At 39.1% G+C, this 20,358-nt stretch overlaps 1 protein-coding gene across 9 annotated transcripts in view; it reads left to right on the top strand.

Moving 5' to 3' along the window:
• Positions 1-20,358, top strand: part of SLC25A26 (solute carrier family 25 member 26) — a 171,758-nt gene that overhangs the window by 13,507 nt on the left and 137,893 nt on the right. For 8 of the 9 annotated variants that reach the window (XR_007509251.1, XR_007509250.1, XR_007509249.1 and 5 more), the window contains 2 exons: positions 6,699-6,803; positions 8,245-8,292. Coding sequence is in view for 5 of the 9 variants with exons in the window: in XM_049826086.1 (XP_049682043.1) it covers positions 6,699-6,803; positions 8,245-8,292 (153 nt within the window). In the remaining 4 variants the exon portion in view is untranslated. The remainder of the gene's footprint in view (positions 1-6,698; positions 6,804-8,244; positions 8,293-20,358) is intronic. The other variant, XM_049826084.1, reaches the window with a different exon arrangement.

The following is a 20,358-nucleotide window of genomic DNA, read 5'->3' on the forward strand; positions in this document are numbered from 1 at the left end:
CCCAGCAGCTTTGCGCAGGACTGAATTTAACTATGCTGGAAGGGCACATCCACGCTGTGTGGGAGGGGAAAATAAGATTAGCATATTCTGAGGTTTTATTTTGAAGATGAACACTTTTTCTCTGGGGCTACCACTTAAAGCAGAAACTTAGAGTGGATTGTACATATATTGGGTGGTTTCTGTCATCCCTGGAGACAATTTCCTCAGTAAAATAGGTATTAATGCTTTAATTCTCCACTTCAATTGTGCTTTAGCAGGTTAGCACAGCCTGCTGACAAGCACGTGTGGAAGGACTTGTTCACAACTTGAGTTGTGACCCACAGCAAATTACAGACCATAGAAACTTGTATTTTTGTCCTATCTTGGTCAAAAGGGCAGCAATTATTTAGATGAAGGTTTATTGGAGTTTGAACTGTTATGGGTCTATGATTGCAGTAGTTCAGGCTTCTCTGTTCAAAGAAAATATGAAAGTAAATGACAAATGTGTATTTCATGTTTCTTCTTTTTTCTATTAATTTTCATGGTGGTGGAAAGGGTGAGGCAGTTCATCTTCCATCTACAGATACATCTCATGTTCCCCACTTCCCCTGCTATCTAACATTCCCAATCCAACAGTTGTGACCAGAGTTTAGAAACAACTATTTGGAGGATGAAATACTGTGCTAATCTCACAATATTGCATTGAAAAAGTTCATATTTTTTTTTTCTTCTGTTGGAGAGGGGAATCCCAGTGAGATCTGAAGAGCCAAACATAAACTTACAGAGTTTGGAGAGGCGTGAAAAGCTGCAGTGCTGAATTCAAGGTTTGTTGAGAGCCTCTGACTTGAACCAAGAGGGAAACTTCCTCTTCTTTTTCAGGATCCAAAGGAAATCAGTGCAATTTAAGATCTCTTCATTTAAGACTTGCATATTATTTTAATCATTCCGTTATCTGAAGAATGGAAAAGGACATTTTTCATGTTTCAGATTAAAAATAGTAACCTCCTACTTAGAAGGGAGCATCTGACCTAGAAATTGAGATGCTCAGATTATGTCATATTTATTAACGTATTTTGGGAAGAAGCATTTTTTTATATTTAAAAAAACCAACAATAAACCAAACCTGAGCTATAAGGTAGCTTTTGTCTCCAGGAGGATGGCCAGGGCTAATGAAGAGTATGCTCCAAATAAAAACACACCAAAACCATTGTTATTGCTTCTTCTCTTTGAACAGGGTTTTAGGGTTGCTCCTTTTCTCTTGCTCTTTCTACATTATGTTGGAGCAGGCAATCCTTCTGACCTTCAAGAACAGGGTAAGAGCTTAGGATTTTGTTGCCAGATTGACTGCAGCCTAAACATATATCCTTTGATAACTCATAGCCTCTTTGTTGTCATTTTTGTGCAGCAGCTTTTTCTCCAGAATTGGTTAGTGATTATCTTGCACAGGTATTGTGAGGTTTAGTTTAAAGCCTCTGCTCTCTGGATACGAAGTTGTATAGTGTCATAAATTAGATTCTTATTTGATTAAGAATAAACTTATGCAAATGACATTTATGAGTAACTCTCCCCAGGTATGTTTCTTTAGTTCTGTGTTAAGTATTAAATTATATTTATATGGTGAACATCAATTAAAGCTTCCCAGCCTACTCAAAGTCATTAAAACTAACCTCCTGCTTGGGAAATTTAAAATTAAAATCCTTTAGAAGGTGTTCTAAAGGGTTTAAAGCTGCAACACAGTAAAGTTTTCTGGAGCTTACCACATGTTTCTGTACCCAATTTTCAAAGCAGGCTTAGCTATGCAAGCCAGAGATTTGCTCAGAGTCACTGAGAGCAGGTTCCTAAATCACAAGCCACTAACGTATTCCAGAATGGTTCTCTGTCCTCAGATTACTCTTTTCCTGCCTTGTAGCAGAATGGCTGGCTAATTACTAACTGGAAAAAATTTGGTTTTGGTCCTCACCCAAGCTCAGGTTAGTGCATAGAATAGATCAGCTCGTTAGCCAGGAGCACATCAGGTGCCTGTATCTTAACAGAATGGGCTTAGTCTTTGCTCTTCAGTAGACTGTCCTAAGAGCATGGGTAATATCTGTCTCTTACTAAAGATAAGAAGTGTTCAGACTGTATGGTTGTGGGAGCTTTTAAGACTGTGAGTCAGATCATTAGCTGTGTAAGGTGCATGCCCAGCTGCATAAGGAAATGCATTCTCAAGCTGCTCTCCTTAGAGGTACAAAGCTGGTAATAGTGTTGTACCAGCTATGTCCCCAGTTCTGAGAAAAACCTGCCATTCATCAACCCGAATTAAATACCCAGCATAAGCCCTTAATAGCAACTGTAATTCGTGCTCTGTCCTCTTTCACATGTTTCTGTGTACATAGGATGCACAGATCTGCCTGCAATGTTTGTGGTCAAACTGTAATACAGGTGCCTAAAAACAAATGCACGTTATCTTTGATTCTCTACTAAATCCTATAAAACCAGTCACGTAGAAATGGTTAGCTTAGAGCAAAAAGGATGGAAGTAAAAGGCTGTTGATCTAAATAGGATATATTAATATTTGGACAATAATATAGCTCTGAAGAACAGGAGGAGTTGTGCTCTTTTCTGAAGATGTTCTTGCTGTCTAATGTTTGGCTTTGCCTAAAAAGCAGAACGTACTGGACGGAGGAGCAAAGGACCTGCTAGTGAACTAGAAGTGATTCATAGTGGTTTGCAGATAAGTGCTTACTCCAGAATTTGCAGTGGCAATGCAATGGGTTCTTTCTAGTCCAAACAGCTACTTCAGATTCTTTGTCACGTTAACCACAAAATCATTATAAAAAAAAAAAAATTAAAATCTTTTGGTTGGGAGTTTTCTTCAGCCATCTTCATGGTAGGCAGTGTTTGCTGCTGGTTCCCCTGAATGAGCAGTGAGCTGTGTATATCTTGTAGGTTTTGCAGTTCCCGGGCTATTGAATCATCAAGGCTTGGATGACCTACTTCCACTGAACCCCCTTATAAGCAGGTCTATCCCATCTTTGTTCTTTTTTATTATGTGTCTTGTGTTATTGTCTAGAGAAAAATGCTCGGTAGCCTTTTGCTGATGAATTGGATGAGTACTGCCTAATTCTGAACAGCTGCTCCAGCTTTAAGTAGGATTGGCCCCCATGCAGAAGTTAGTGCTTTAAGATAATGTGTTGCCAATAAACTTAGGTGAGCCCATGCAAAAGGCTTTCTGCAGGCTCCTAGTACTATTTGCAGCAGACCTTATTTTCTGTTAGCTACAGCCACATAGGAACAGATTTCGGATATATTGAAACAAACTGTTTAAATCGGTATATATAAAGACACTTTGTGTTGACTTCAAGGCACTTTTGAGACTTTAATTGCACTGGTCATTCTACATGACCAGTCAAGACATGGGTCAGAACAGCTGGGAAAGTCTGGTTCCAACATGAATCTGACCAGGAGATGGCACCATTGATGCATGCAAAGAGCATCCAGAAGTTAAAACACCTTTCCTTGAACTGGCAGAGGAAAAAAATTACCTTCAGTTAATTGAAAGATATACTGTCTTAGCAATACACAGGACTATTTTGTTAACATTTACCTATTTTTAGCTTTTGTCCCTAACTGGCTAATGCAAGTCAATAAATTAAAAATGCACTTAGGTTTGTGTCTAATTACCAGGTCAAAGGGTGACTCCAGTAATGATTTAAGACAAGGATTTTGAGATTCAGTACTTTTTTTTCCAGAAGCGGTTATAGTGTTAAAAGGCTGGAAAGATAATAGATGCTAATATTGTCATTTCTGCATACCTGCTCTGTAAACGAATAATAGCTTTGCTTGTAGCTATAAAATTGGGTTTTGTTAAAGCTTAAAACTAAAAATCCTTGAGCCTTTTGTTTCAATGTTAGTGTATTCCTGCCCTTATGGTATGTATACATGTGCATTGACATGGGGGAGAAAGTCTGAAAACTGGAGAATTGTATTACCTGACCTGGTAAATACAGAAGGAGCTTATAGAGCAGGACCCATTTTTCCCCTGAACTTGGTCTGTAGGATCTTGGTTTTGTCTTTCTCCTTCTATCAAAAGATGGGAATAACTCCTGGCTCCAGAGCTTGCTTGGAAAAATGAGCATGGCCTCTATCAACATGGTGCTGTTGTCCGATGCCTTAATGTTGGCTAAGGTAGCTGAGGGCCCTCTGCTCTACCCTCTCCATGGCTGGCTGTGCAGATGTTTGACAGAGCTAATTTGCCCCAGGGTCATCCCCAAGACCGGTAGGATGCATGAGGAGTGGCCTGAGTTTGGCAGGCTGTATTGTGCTCTTCTGTGGCAAGCAACAGGCTACATCTATGTGAACAGCCAAGAGATTAAAAAGCCATTTCTTCCTGGGATCTTGGCAATTAGGGAGGTGAATGGGCTTCCACTGTGTGAGGTCACATTATTGTCTGTCTTCCGTGTCTATTTATCTAGTAGTCGATGCAGGTAAAAGCAGATACGTGGACAGTTTCTGCGGAGCAGCTGCACAGTTATATCTTTTACCCTTGCTCATGCGATTTGCTTATAGCTTTCAGTTGTCTGAAAATTTAAGTATGAATTCGCTTGGTGCCGTGTTACCACACTGGTGCTGCTAGAACATATTTAGCTAAGAAAGCAAACTGTGGAGATGTGTTGTGTTCTTTTAACTTTGGCAGTGTTACCTGGAAGGTGCTGCAGTGATTGAGGTCTGACCGTAATAGAATAGAAATTTTTCTGTGCCCATCTGTCCTAGGTTGTTACTTTTTTTTTAACCTTGTGGGATAATAAGATACATGTGAACTTAATCTTGCGTACTTCCCTTTAGAGACCTGTGTTTGACATCAAAAGACTGCTTGGATTGTTATTGATAGTAAGGTACACATAGAGGAACAAATAAAGTAACACGCTGTAAGTTCAGGTGCACAGCGAAAATGTCACCGTTCAGTCTGATGTTGGCAGTGGCAGCTCGTGGCTTTTTTTAGTTCCAGAAGTGCCCCATGGAGCCAATCTGACAGCGCAGCCCGGGTGACACGAACCTTTATTTCCTTTCATAACAGCACAACGTAATCACTGTTTTTGTTCTTGTGCAGCCACAGACTCCCTTGTAAGCGCAAATTCAAATGGGAGAAACATCAAAGTTAATTTGAAATGAAATGCACCCCAAGTAGTCCGGGGGAAATGGAGACATTACTTTGTAGCCACCCTTCTCCTGCCAAAACTGCAGCACCCCAGATGTCAGGAAGCCACGCCGTGCTCTTTGTCTGGTCTTGATTGACTAGATTGTTTTCATCCGAGCCTTTTTAAAGCTTTCCTCCTGCCTCCATATTTTTAAGGAATAAAAAGCTAATATAAGGACATGGGGTGTTATGAAGCATGAAGTTCTATAAATATTTATGCTGAACTATCAAAAAACTTGACAGTTCTTATTTTCTTGACAGATTGGGGTCACTTGTTATTTTTGACCCTGAGAATTGAAGAGCACATGGAGTTAGATCTGTTTGTAATGACTTTTGGATATTGTTGTCTGGTAAACTTGTAGGAATGTAACAGGGTAACAGACTTTTTCTTGGTCTCTTTGTGAAAATGGAACTTAAACCTTGTACTGCCTTACCCACAAATAACCACTCCAAGTTACTGTTTCTGTGCAATCTGGCAGTGAATTCCAGAACTTTCTTTGGCCCATGTGGGTTTCTGAGTTAGCAGCTTGGTTTGCTACTTCAGATAGACAGCTTTCACCTAGGTTGCCCTTGCCTTGAAGTACTCGGGGAACACCTTTACATTTAGGAACCACAGTGTGTTCCTGAGCCCAGCACAGGATGGGATCGAGGAAGGCTAAAAATCTGGCAAAAGCCCATCGTGTCTCCAGTGTTTTGCCACCAGTCCCAGCACTGCTTTAAGTATCTCTGGGGTCAACAGAAGACAAACTCTTCTTAAAAGTTTAAGTGCTGATAAACAGGGACTTTCTAGAAGGATGAGAGGCTTGTAACTCTCTGACTCTTCAGGATCCTCATTCTTCAGAATTATGTGCACACAAGCTTAACTCGTGCCTGAAGCTGAAGTGGCAGGTGAATGTTTTAAAGCCAGGTCTGGCTTTTTCAGAAAACCTGGAACTTTGTGGTGGCAGCCACATTATTACATCCAGCTGCAGGGGACTTTCTTGCCTAGTAAATGAATTGTGTAGGAAAGAATCAATCTGATACTTCACCTTGAATGAAATCTAGTGTGTGTTTTAAGGTAAACCTTGAATATATTGTGTGCATCTAAAGCTAACCAGAGTGTCTCTTGCTGTCAGTCACTAGAGGGCACAAAGGAACTACCTAGGAAAGAATTTTGTTCTTCAAGTCCTGAATCTCCAGTTTCGATCTGTGAAAGTGTGTGTGTGTGTGGGGAAACCCCGTGGCTGCAAAAAGACAGGATGGCTTCAAAATTTTGTTTCATCGGTGATTTTCCCCACCTAAATCTACTTCTGGTTTGGAAGGTAAAATTTCAAGGGTACTTCCATTTTTCTGTTAGTATAATTTTGTGTTCAGGAAGTACGTACCTCTAAGAGCAAATACATAAGCTGCTCATGAACAGCTTTTAAGTTCAACTGCTATAATTAGAAAAATTATTTCCTCATTTCTCAGGTTTCTGTATTTGGAACAATGTCCAAACGTGTCTGTTCTATGAAAAGTAAGGCAGCAAAAGGAATTGCTCTCTGAATATATGGTTCTTCTGCAGGTCGCATGCCTCATACGGGTTCCATCTGAAGTTGTCAAGCAAAGGGCCCAGGTTTCTCCTTCCTCAAGTACCCTCCGGATTCTCTCCCACACCTTGTATCACGAGGTGAGTTCAGAACAAAATTTCAAACAAGTTGCTTCATTCTTCCCACTTGGTGCCATACATGTCCAGAAGCATTCCTACAACTTTATTCCAGTTCTGTGCTCTCCCAGCACTTTTCCATCTATTATTCTGTTGTTAAAAGCGATTGGCATGTTATACTTAAGGAAACCAAGCCCCCACCTCCCCCATGTGCAGGCACTTACATGCACACTCTAAACTTTTTTCTCTACCTTTTATATGGGATACCTACATTTAAAAAAAAAAAGAAAAAAAGGATTTAGCTTTCCAGTTTCCAAAGCTCTGCTTGTATTTATGCAAACAGTCCTTCTCTGGGACAACAAAACATTGAGTCTCGGTATCTAGAGTTTCTTGAATGGTTTCCAGCTTTTGAAGGAGTCTTTGGAGGGGATGTCCTAAAGGCACCATTTCAGGGAGGCTCTGTAGGAGCTCTGGAAATGAGTGCTCATCCAGTATTGGTAGCTTTTGAAAAATAAGGTCTTTTGTAATCTTCATCGTGGTTATGCTGTTCCTTCCTGTAAAAACCTGTTCACTACTGTTTTTACTGAGTCTCACAAGGGGTGTTTTTCAAGTTGTATTCCATAAGAGAAAAGCGTCTCCTGAAAACACTGTTGGGAAAAAACATTATACACATTACTGTGTGTAAAAGCCAGGAAAAAGAAGACATAAATATGACCTCTAAATGATCCACTTATTTTTTTATTTGCTTGTAAATTAAAACTATTGTAATAACCCTGCATAAGAGAGTTGTTGGAACTTCCTTCTGTGACTTCGTCATTCTGCTCTAAAAGCTGGTGTTCTCAAAACCATGCATTTTTCCCCTTCTTTGTAGCTGGCCAGAGAACCGTAAGACTTGACAAACTCTGGAATATATTGTCCTATAAGATATTAAGCATAATTTTGTATACTCTCATAAAATCAAATTTTAATTGTTTTGAATGTTAACAGCTGGTTAAAACTACAAAATATTTGTCTTGATAAAAGCTCTGAATCAAGGCTAAAAAGGTGGACATAGGAAGCTGTCATCTTAGGGGTTCATTTTGCATGGGCTATTTAAACAGAAACAGTAGTAGTTTCAAAGTATTTATGGGATAGTGGATACTTCTAGACCAAAATATTGGGCAAGTAGAATTTGAAGTAATGTGTTTCTGTGCCTTCTTGCCCTTTTAATTTTAACTGTAAGGTATATTTTCTTCTCTATAACTGATTAATCTGAACAGTGGTTAAATGATCTTTGAAATAAAACCCTCTGGCATTGTAAATCATGGAATACAGTATACAATGTTATAATCAATGTAGTCAATTTGCAAGAAGTTCAGGTCTGACACTCAGTAAGGCTGTAATGCTTGCCTCGTAATCACCGATAAATTGTGGTCTTTGGCAAACTAATTCCCTATAGCTGATGCTTTCTTTTATTGGTTTACAGGGTATTCAAGGACTTTATCGGGGTTATAAAAGCACAGTATTAAGAGAGGTAAAACACTTGTCTTTCTCTCACTTTTTTTTTAAAATTGATTCTTTTGCCTCACTTTGTTTTCTAATAAGAGATAGTAGTACAACTGAGATCAATTGCTCTAACCATAAGCTCTAAATCCTAGCATATTTCATTCTAGCTAAGTTACTAGTCTGTAATTTAAATGGAATACTGATAATGTGCACTGAGAAGACTGTGATACATGCAGAAAGTCATCTACCATCCTGTCTTTCAGTTCTGTTGCTGCTAAATTGTAAAAAAGATGGAAATATATATGTTAACATGATGTAAACCATAAAATAAAGTACTGGAAACTTCCTCAGGTCTTCTGATTGCATCATGTGAAGTATGTATGCCAACAATGGTGAACTGGTGGCATCAGGCCAAGTTTGGCACAGACAGATTTAGGCTTTCTTTAAATATATTTGTCAGCAGATGCCAAGAGATTATCTGTCATCTGTATATAGGGACAATTGTGCTTGCTCGCTCTCTTTTTATGTGTGAAAGAAATGCATTTAGTCATCCAGTCTGTAGACATGATACGGCACTACTTAACTCTAAATCAGAAGTACTTCACTGTCGGGGGAAAAAAAACTGGAGCTAAAAATATTTTGGCCGGCTTGGCAGAAAATAGTTCCTAAAGTAAAAATCTCTTCATAAACGTACTGTGAATTACAGGATTAGTGTCATGGAAGTGTTTGATATGCTGTGTGAACCGAAGGCAGATTATAAAAGAAGTAGAAAAACATACTGATGAACTCCCAGTCTAAAACTGTTTTAGAATCAGATCCCAGGAGGTCATCTTTTGACAAAGCATAAGTTGCACCATGGGTACCTCAAATAAGAGACGAGGCTCTATTCCTATGAAAATGTAACAGCTGTTGTCCAGGAAGGGTTCTTTACTTACTGTGTTCAATGTGATATGTGCGGGTTTGTCCTCTCCTTGTATAACTCAACTGACTAAACTAGGTTTGGATCTTTGCTGCTTTTGTTTTTTAAACACAGGATCGGATCTGTTGGTTGTGTTGCCATTGATAATGAAGCCAGTTGCAGAGGCTTTTTTACCCTTCTACAATAGCTCTGCTTTTAAAAGCCTTTCTTCATGCTGAAAACTGTTTTTAGAACAGTTATGTTAGCCAGCTCTTGTTACAATTACAGAGTAAAGATAGATATTGCCTAAAATAAGAAATACCAAATTTAGTGTACTTAAAGTGCTGACGAATGGTAATGCACTGCAGTCTATTTTAGCAGTTTTGAGTGTTTAAAAAATTAGTTATTTGTGCAGAGATGACACCTGCTTTTCTGAAACGTAACCCCCACCATAGCTTCGTCCTGTACTTATTTTCTGGCTCACTAAACACATGTTATTCACTCAGATTTCATTTGGAGACAGGCAAAAAAGGCCAACGAATCATTTTGATTTCTCTGAGGGGTTCTGAATAAATGAATAAATTTAGATTGCATTGAATACAGATTTTGCATACTAACAGGTAGATAAAACACATGGTGATTACTGGGTGCTATTCTCCTTAAAATTTGTTTTGACATATGTCAGGGTGGTAATTAATTTGCAGACCATATTCATGGCATAGTGTGTGACCTCGCTGAGATAACTTTGTTTACTCAAAATGGCAGCACTTTGTTGGAAATTTAATGGGGGTCTTCTCCGTTATGTATACTCATAAAAGATCCTTCAGAACTGATTTCAGTTGAAGTATTGCTTTTTGGGAGAATCTGTCCAATAGAATGAGAAATAAATGATTACCAAATGAAATGTGCTTTCTTTTCAAAATGAAACAAATCATAGGTGATGTTTAAAAAAAAAAAAAGATTCTTTGAATTTAACACTGTTAAGACTGTTGCATTTTTCTGACACTCAATATTGTAAAGCAATGTCCAATCAAATAAGAATAGCGTATTGAACCTTCAGCTGGAACTGTTGTAAGCCTGACATTTAATCTTGGTATTTTCCCTTCTCCTTAAGTACACTTCTTCCTTTAGGGAAAGTCTTTATTTTCAGATAAAAATCTATATTAATTCATTATCAGACACATCCAGTTAGCTGCATAGCACATATAGACTGATGTTTAATTCTAGCTGACTTTTATAAGTATAAAGGTTTCTTTACATGCTTTGGTTCTTTACTTACACAAACCCCTTTGTTTAGTTACCATGGAGTGGGATTTTTGGATAGAGGGGCTTCAATGCATGATTTTTCATTTAAAACATAATAATTGGAAGAGGCAAGAATATTGATGACTTTCTGATGATGATATTCTTGCGCTGGCAAAATTATTGAGCCAGAATTTAAGGAAGGTTAATTTTAGTTGTTGCATCGGGATAAATTTTTGCGTCTTACTTAAAGCAGATTTCAGTGCCTGGACAGAGATCTGCTTGCCAATTGCTCAGGCTTAAGTGACAAGGAGTCTGTTTATAAAGGGAGTACAATGTTAAAACCTCATCTTTTTACTATAGCATAGTAGATCTTTTCAAGACAGCCTTATTCTGCTCTATGTAATCTGCTGCTGCTGCTTCTGTTCTGGTGCAAGGTAGTTGTTTTATCCTTCATTTTTGATTCTCAGTCTTTCACTTATCCCTTTATCTTCTCATCAGAATACTTTCTGTACAGATGAATATTAGAAGAGAAAGACGATAGCTAAATATGTAATGCTTTTGGAAATAACTTTGAGTGAACCTCAGTGCTTGGAAGTTTTGGCTATGACTTCTACCTACCTCCTTTTTGGTGCCTCTTCTCTCACATCTCCATTACATTTTGGTCTTTACATCTTCCTTTGATGTAGTTACACTGAACTAATCCTAAAATCAAAAGGGAAGCGAGGTACGGTGCATCATTTTGTTGGCAGTAGTAGCCCAAAAGAGACATCCAAGAGGAAAGCTTTTGTCATAAAGCATAAAGTGGGAGTATGGTTATTAGGTTGCTGAATGAGATTTTGAATAAATGGCAGAAATTGGAGGCAGTGAAATGATGTGGAATTCCCATGACGTCACTTCCAAAGCAAATCTAAGTGAGAATTGTCCTTTCCTATGGTGGTAGTGTACCAGTGTGCATTGGTGTGGAAACTGGATCATGCTACTAAGAACAGTCAATAAACAGGTAAATTTATTCATGTTTTCCACAACAGAGAGAAGTTCATTTGCAAAATCTCCAGCTATCTTATAACAAGACAGGAGCAGACTATAAATCCACTGTAAATCCTCTAGAATTTCTTAATAGGAATGTAGTTCTACTGCTGAGATCTTATATAAGCAAATGGAGACAGATTTTTAATTCCTGCATAATTCATTTTATTAACTATGACCAAGTAGAACATCTGTTAAAATTCCATAATGTTCAGTTCATGGGAAAAAGAGAGAAACCCCTGAGTTCCCATTGGAGCTTTTCCATTACCATTAATGTTACAGGACTCTAGCAGATGTCTTCTCATTCGTAATAACATCCTTTAAGACAACACGAAAGAAAAGGAAGTGCCTTGTCCAGTTTCCCTGTGTACAATAACTTGCTGTACAATGACTTACTTCACCCTCTGTGTGTCTGTGTGCAGGTTGCAGCTTCGCACGAGCAGTGCCACGGTTAACTGTAGTGTCCCTTCTGTCGTGAGTTACCATAATTTGGAAGAACTGAGTGGGTGTTCTGTGTGTTTTTAATCTAATTTGTCACTTTTAAAAATATTGCAGATGGACTGGGCCCTAGCCCAGAAGTAAATTCGAAAGGAGCTAAAATGAATATTAAACGCTTCCTTAAAGACAAAGAGGATGGAGGATGACTGGCTCTTTGTAATTCACAGATGTCTTTAAAGGAGACCGAGAATCGCTTTCAAACATCAGTCTTTGCTGTGCAGGTAGCCCTGAATAAGCTTGTCTTCTGTGTTGCCTCATAGACTTTTCTGACACAATTTGGGCTCTCTGCTTGTGGTGGCCTCCATTCAGGTAGAGGTGGTAATGATGCTTTACTTGACAAAAGAACTCGTCTCAGAGCTCTGAAATTGAAAGAAAACTACTGATAAATCTGAACCCACTCTTGTACAGCATGCTATTGATCTTACTCTCAGTGAGGTAGCCTAGTCGTCACTTTTGGGAGCCCTATTTTTTTACGTTAGTACAGTTGTGGGTTGGTTTGGGGTTTTCTTGTTTGTTTTTTTTCTCTTCAGTGTATGGAAGTTGGAGCTCTAAGTGGATAAAGGCAGCTACTGCTGTCTTGGGTGGGAGAGAGCACTCCATGCTATATTCATCTTGGGGAGGAGAAGAACAGCTAGTTCAAAGTATGCTGTTGCATTAATGAGTGGCAGCAGTGTGACAAACAGGCAACAAATTCAGGCTCTTCCCAATCTCGGAAACCCAAGAAGTAATAATGTGTCTTCAGGAGGAGGTACCGTTTGTTGTATGTATGCTGCAGAACTAGTGTCCTGTTACAACGTGTGTATCAAAAGGGGTATGGAGGATACGCAGTGCAGCCTATGCAGAGAAAGGAGTTAGCAGAAAAAAAGACCAACAAAAAAATCCCTTCTTAAATGACTTACTGCCTAGGAGAGGGAATCTAAAGGCACGCCTGCTGCATTTGCCTGAATTTAAAGGGTCAGTGAAAAAGGATGCTGAGAAGGGTTGGTATAAAAATGTGAAACCCAGCTGAGATATGTTGTCCCTGTTGACTGAGGGAGGGAGGGGATCTCTGAGGGCTGAGCTTGATCGGGAACAGTCTGCAAACAGGGAGCCTAGTTTGTTTATCTGCTAGAGGTAGTTTTGCATGCTTTTCTTTTGTTAGGACATCTTTATATAAATATCCTGTTCTCTTAGCTGTTAGAGGGTTTTTTTAAGTTTATTTCTGTTGCTGCAGGACAGAAAAAATGTTATTAATACATTCTTTTACTTGCACAATTAAAACTTTGATCTTCTATTATTGTGTATTACAGAGCAGATGTCGATAGAATAGACAAACAGGACACTATCTTAATATTTGGAAAAATAAACATCCTCCTTGATGAAATGTGTGCAGTATCTGTCTTTCATTACCTTCTGGTAACAAAACTGAGCTGGCTTTATTTTATTTTGCGATTCTAGATAGGTTAGGTTTAACCAGGAATTTGCCAGGCAGGATCTCTAACGCTGGGGTTTAGGCTTCTACTGAGCAACCAGCATTTCTTCGGCTGAGGTGTTTCCATATAGAACAACAACAGTCTCACGAAAGGGATAGGAACTGTAAAATGGATTAAATAGCTAGTCCTGCCATGTGGAAAACTGCCGAAGTTATGTGACATGATTAATGGGAGGAAAGTTGAAAAATAAGTCCCTGCTTCTCCCTCTCCCCTTAACACTGTTCTGTCTTGGAAAGCCTATCACTGGAGTTTTATCAGCTCTTGTATCACTTGTATACTTGTATCCTTCTAGATACCTATATTCAAGGGATTTTCATTTTGAAAGGTGTATAAGGATTAAAGGTAATTCTTGTGGGGTAAGAACAGGAGACAAGTCCATGCTCTGGGATAAGGGCTCAGGCACATCTTAGCTGGTGACCTGGGACACCGATACATGGACGAAAGGAGTAACTGTCCTTTGCTGTTGCAGGTTATGGTCGTTACCTTCTCCCTGCAAACACTGGAATAGTACTTGGAAATGAAAATGGAGATCTCAAAAAGCACTTATAAATTACTTTTACAGACCACAAAATAACCCTGTTTTTTCTAATTTACTAGTTGTGGGAAATAGGTTTTGTGACATGCCTGAATGGCAAATAAACTGCCCAGGGTGGACAGAGACCTAAAGCAAATTCCTTCTTGAAGTTGGGGGTGTCTTTTGGTCAAACATGTGCAATGATCTCAGATTTTCCAGTTGAACGCTCTCTCTTTCTCAGGCTAGGTGCAATATCCATATATACTGCTTAGAAGCAGAATGCAGCCATCCTTGCTGCCATCAATTTGCAGTTTACCAATGGAGCATACAATTATTGCATTTGTCTGACATCAGTGGGTATCTTCAGATGAAAAGAATTTCATATATGCAGAGTGTTTCTGTATTTTGAAAACTAGAGCTTTGCATCTAGGGTCTTGGAACAGAAAAAACACTTTGAAAACTATGTGCACTAAAAATGGCTTATGTGATTTGATAATGCAGATTCTTTCCAAATGAATGCGTATGCAAGCAGAGTCTTGCAGGAAGCGTATTCTACTGCATGCTTGAAATTGAGATACTATTTCCATACATTCCCTAAGCAGCTTACTACAGCATTTTTGCAAGTGATTTTCTGCAGCATTCATGGTGTAGGAATGTGTTTTGTGGGTCAGTAGTAACACTGTGGGCAAGAACAAGCTGGGAAGAAGAAAATGCCTAACTTTGTTCTGGTTTTCTTCATGCTGTGATATTTTTGTTTCTTTGTTGTGTTTTTGGTTTTTTGGTGTTTTTTTTTAAATTTTAAATAACACAAGAACTTTATTCTTTACATTGGTTGCTTTTGATTTTTTTTTTACACGTTTCACAATGGTTTGAAGAGCACATTCCACATGCTATCTCCAGTGGAGAACATGAATTTCCCCATTCTGTTTCCCCACCTAAATAAAATTATCTGTGACACAGTATCAGGAAGTGTTTGCAAATCCCTGGTGAAGGAGAACACACGAAAAGTATCCCTTTCCCTGATGAGAAGGTAGGACTGTAACAATGAGGAGGACAGGCACCAAGAGATAGTCCTTACTGTAAAAGGAGGAGAAAAGGCTTAGAATAGCAGAAGTAGTAAGTAACAAATAAAAGTGATTACAAGGAATATTTAAAAAAAACCCCACAACTATCTGATAGTGTCATTGGAGGAGTAACATCTTTAAAGCTTTCCAGGGCAAACTAAGGATATTAGAGTTAATGGAGTAACTGAATCTTCAGTCATTGTAGTCTGATAGCATGACACTGAAGTCAGGGGAAGCCCCTACGTGTCTAATGGGATTAGACAGTTGTGCCTACTTCTGTAAAATTTGGCTGCCTTTAACACTTGTGACTGTTTAAAAGCAAAAAAGAAAGAGTCAAACAAAAATTTGTGGAGTTTTTGGCTGAGTGGTGGCTTTTATTTTTAATTCTGCAGCTACATTCCGCTATGGGCATCTGTATTTCGTATGTCTAAAGTTTTTTTTTTAGTTCTCAGTGGGAGACAAGATTTCCTGTTTTACTAAGTTGTAGAGTAATCCTGCCAATGGCTGAAGGGTTGTGGGGCTGTATGTGGTAAAGACTGCATTTCGTTCGTGGGTGAAACAATTTCTGTATGTCTCTGCTGCAGTGGGTAATTCTCTAACCCTGAAAAGATATGTGCATGTGGTGTATCTGTTTATATAAAGCCTGTACAAAGAGACATATGGATGCATGTACATGTAAAAAAGATGGCATTGTTTTTAATGATACCTTGTCAAGGGTCTTGACTCTCTGAAGCAACTAGTCCTATAAATATGTGCGATCAGTCTGGAACAACAAGCAATTTAGCAATTTTCTAAAAGTACAGGACTGTCTTTCAAGGATGAAATTCTTGCCTGGAGTAGACCAAAACATGATTTTTACAGTGGAAGACTTCCACCGGCAGAATCACGCTGCTGTCAGTATTAATAGCAATTATCTGGTTTTCATACTTGGACTGCTGTTACCTAGTTTCTCTACATCTGCGAAAAACCAGAAACACAGTTAAAAGAATCAGCAATCCAAGATCAAAAGCTTTTTCCCAAATTCCTTGTATGATGTTATCTCAGCCAGCGGTTCTGCTTTAACACAAAGACCCGAGTGTCTGCTCTGGTCAAGAGAAGATGCACTTCAGGACCTGAGGGCATGGTGGGAGTTCTGGGGAGCAGGGCTGGCGTGGGACTAGGAGCCCGGGGTGTCTGCTTTCTGCTTGCCCTTGAGCTTGGCGGTGACCGAGAGCCTTTAGCGCTTGTGAGTCTCCAGCCGCTAATTGAGTGGTGGCTGTCATCTTGCTGCTGCTTTTATCAGAAAGATGGTATTTTCAGAAGGACGATGTTTGCACCTTCTGTAGTTTGTTGAAATAGTTCAGCAAGAGGGAGATCTGAAGGCATTGACACACAAGCTCTAGTGATTTGCTGGGGAGAGTCCCCTCCTTTCTGTCGTGGGGTTAGCACCCCTGTAGCTTAAAGTAGCAGGAAACAGTGGGCTTTGAAGCTGGAGTTCAAAGGAGGGCCCGACGTATACTAGCTTCGTCTGGTTCTGGTACGGGGTAAGGAACCTCTGGCAGTGGGGTGAGGCAGGCAGCTGGGGAAGATTTCCTCTTAAATCATCCCAGCATTGATTGTAAGAATCTGTCATCCGTACTCCCAAAATGAAAATACAGGTCTGCGTGTATCCGTAATAACGTGACTGTCAGTGGTGCTGGTTTTGGTGGGAGCCTTAGTGCTTGAATTGCCATTTGTGCAGATTTTTGAAGATGGTAGTGACTGTGACCTTTCATCTGTAGGTACAGCAGCAGATTTGGAGGGATGTAGCTAAAGCATGTAGGAGAGAGGAAAGTGTGTTTAATCTAGACTGCTGCTGCTGAAACCATACTTTCCTTTGACCACAAATAAATCCACCCAACCCTGACAAGTCACTAGATTTTGACACATATATATATATTTTATGCATATAATACTTTGTTACTTGTTTACATTACATTTCATGTTTATATATAAATATTAGGCATCTACTGAGAAATATGAAACTGAAAAGTTGAATTTGTAACCCAGAAGTTATGGTGAAGGTGTGAAGAAGAAACCAGATCTGTGGCAGAGAGCTTATGTAATTTATCACAGTTATGATAATGTTTGGAAGCATGGCTAGAGAGGCACTTGTGAGAGAGCCTGCTACAAGAATAGTTCTTTCAAGTACTTAATACAGATCATGCTTCAATTTTTTTGAAAGACTATCTTACTATTATCTTGCAGGAAATAGGAATTGATTCTGTGTTTTAAGTGTAGGAGAAATGATCCCAAAAAAAGAAAATACTGAAAGTCATACCTAGCTTCAGAATATTTTAAGGGCTGGACTTGGCTAGTTTTAGCAGATGGAATAGATGAAACAACTTTCTTAACTTGTTTAAAGGGGAATCTTGGGATTGCACTAGCAGTTAATCCTTATAGTAACCATTTCGTCCAGTTAAGGGAAACTAAGTTAATTTGGGGCATGGGAACTCTCGCCTCTATTAAAAAAAAAAAAAAAAAAAAAAAAAAAAAGTAAAATTGGAGCACAGTGACCTTTCTTCTGTTTCTTCCTTGCTATGGTCATATTGACTTCAGTGCTACAAGTTGTCATACACTAGAGGGCACACAGTGCCTGTGCTTGCTGCAATACCGGCCCAAGGAAATGCCTATCGCAAGGGATCTAATCTTAGGATGACCCGTGGATCTTTGCTTTAATCCTGCCTCTCAAGCCAGCTGTAAAGGAAACATAAAATTTGAAATGTTGTTAATTTTATTTGACTCTGTGGACTAGTCCCATTGAATTTCCTGGGACTAACTTCTGTGAGCAAATGGAGTGAGATTTAGTTTGGGAATGATTTTATGGATTCCTATTTCTTTAACTTTGACTAGGTTTTCATTTGATATGAGCTGACTGTATAAGGTCTATAGGTCCATAGCAATCCCCGTGTATTCTTGCCTAGTGGAATGATGCTTATGTGGTCATAAAGAAGAGAAAGGAGGTTGTATGATCATGACATGTCACAGTGTCTACAGTGAGACTTATATAGTAAGCTATTTTAAATTTTATTTTGGCATCAAATTTTGCCAAGATTCTGCATTTCTGTAGCTTATCTTTTTTTTAAGAAAAATACGATAAGCTTTATAATCTTTGGGATAATCCCCATGTGGTGTGCACCTTATTTTGAGAATCCCATGTAACTTTGTAGTTGGAAATGCATGTGGGGGATGGTACAGGAGGGACGGGTGGTAATGTGATTTTCATTATTTTTATAGAAATATAGGCAAAGCAGGCCTGGTGTGTATACTGCAGATGGAAATAGTGTTATTAAACCAGGCTCTTATCTCACTTTTTTATTTTTCTGTTAATTTTATAGAAGTCAATAAAGTGTAAGCTCTGCAAATTTTCTTTTTATGCTGGTTGAATATGTGAAAATTGTGTCCTTGCTTTTCAAAGCCAGCAGGTCTAGCTACAATAAAGTAGAGCTTGGCCTGAACGTTTTGGCATCATGCTGCAAATGCAGCAACACTCAGGTCAGTCTGCCAGATCTGGCTGTCCCAGGCTTGAATCTGGCCCAGTTAAAGGCTGCTAGTGGTGCGCAATATGTGACATGGGTGAAGTTCTGTCATGAGTCAATTGAGGCATCTCGATGCTCTTTTAGATAGACTCCCAAAAAAAAAGAGGGAAACGTAGGCCAGGATACTACCCCTGCTTTCCCATGGGAGAACAGCTAGTACACTGTATTCTGTGTTTGCATTTAACATTGTACAGTCTCTTAATGTAAAAGAGAAGAGCAACTAAAGAAGTATCCGTGCATATCAGAATAAATAATATGCTCGTACCTCAGTGGGAGGTTATCTACTCCATTCTTGCTTTTGCTGATATGAAATCCTGAAGTGCAATAAAACGTTTTAGGAGTCTCATGAAATACAGGCACTTAACTGAATCTTGTCTTGCTGACTTTAATGTACTGAATGCCAATTAAAGCAAAATTTGGCCCAGTATAATTTTGCTACTGGCTACATACCTCACAAGTTTTGGGTGGATGGTTTTTTCCCCTTTTTCACCAACCCTCCTAGCATTTTGCCTTCTGGCCTGTACAGCTGTGCTGCTAGTATACTTTCTATTTCTGGAAGTGACCCATGCAGTTAGGTCAGTTTGTTTTAGCCTTGCTTCTTGTTGCTGAAGTAGAATAGCACATTTCCCCTAACTGCATGAAAGCCGGGGTAGACAATCTTGATAAATATGATTAATGGGCCTCCTTGCTTTGCTCTGCAGCTGAAAGCTTCCTTGAGGTTCTGTGTCGACTGGGCTACAGCTCCCCAAACCAACCTTTACATAGAAAGGATGCCTCAGGTTCAATTATAATATTGAAGATACTTTTATTCACAGTTTTTGCTATAGGAAAGTCTTTGCAATTGAAATACGGTAAGAGTCTGAAGAGGTAGTATTGGCAGGAAAAGCAATTCATAAATATGGGTGAGTTTGGATTTTTTTTCCCTCTGTCTTGTTGCCTAGAAGTTTGTTGGTTATGTTTCCTGTGACTGAAGTTAAGTCTAGGGTTAGCGAAGTGTTGAATTCCTTGCCCTGATCAGCCGGATAGTAACTACGATAGGAGGTAGTAGCAAGTGATGGTAGCTTTGAGTTGATTATAACTTGTCAGTACATGGAATATATTTGGAGGTTACTGTTATGTGTATCTCCAGTAATGTGACTTAAATATGGTATTCACAGAACTTGATAGCAAATATCTTTTGTGTTGTCACTTTTGTCAGAAGGAAAACCGAATGAGTATCATATTATCTTGATGAAAAATGTTATCTAGAGGCTCCAGCAGTTATGCGATTGCTCCATCAGAAATGGGATTAAAGCATATAGGGGGGAAAAAAATCCCCACATTGATGTGAGTGACAATAAAATGTGTGACTGGCATGGAGGAACATTCAGCTTGCACCTCTCTATTAATTAGGAAACACTCAAATTTGTGAGGGTACTCGGCAAATTGTCATTAAAATTCAGAAGTCAGACTTCTGCCCTGCATGTGGGAATTGCTCGCTGCAGCACAGGCTGAATCCGTCTAGCTTTCCTGGTGGCTGCTATGCAATTGTAATTGCAGGAGCACGTCAGCATTCTCAATAATTGAGTACAAGTCTTAATAGCAAATAATCCTCTTGAAGTTATTCCCCCCTCCACTGCAATCAAAGGAGAGCTTTGTTAAGGCATTAACTAACAAATTAGCTGCTAAATACTGGTAATAACCTATTTCCCATAGATTGCTTTTTAATTATAGTCTAAGCAGTGTGATTCCTGAAATCACTACTTTGGCAAACCAATGTTTGTGGTCATTTTCAACCACTGTAACTAATTGGCAAAAAAGTAATTTTCAAAGTCTTTACT

The sequence above is a fragment of the Accipiter gentilis genome, chromosome 23 (assembly GCF_929443795.1).
Source record: "Accipiter gentilis chromosome 23, bAccGen1.1, whole genome shotgun sequence".
Classification (NCBI taxonomy): Eukaryota; Metazoa; Chordata; class Aves; order Accipitriformes; family Accipitridae; genus Astur; species Astur gentilis.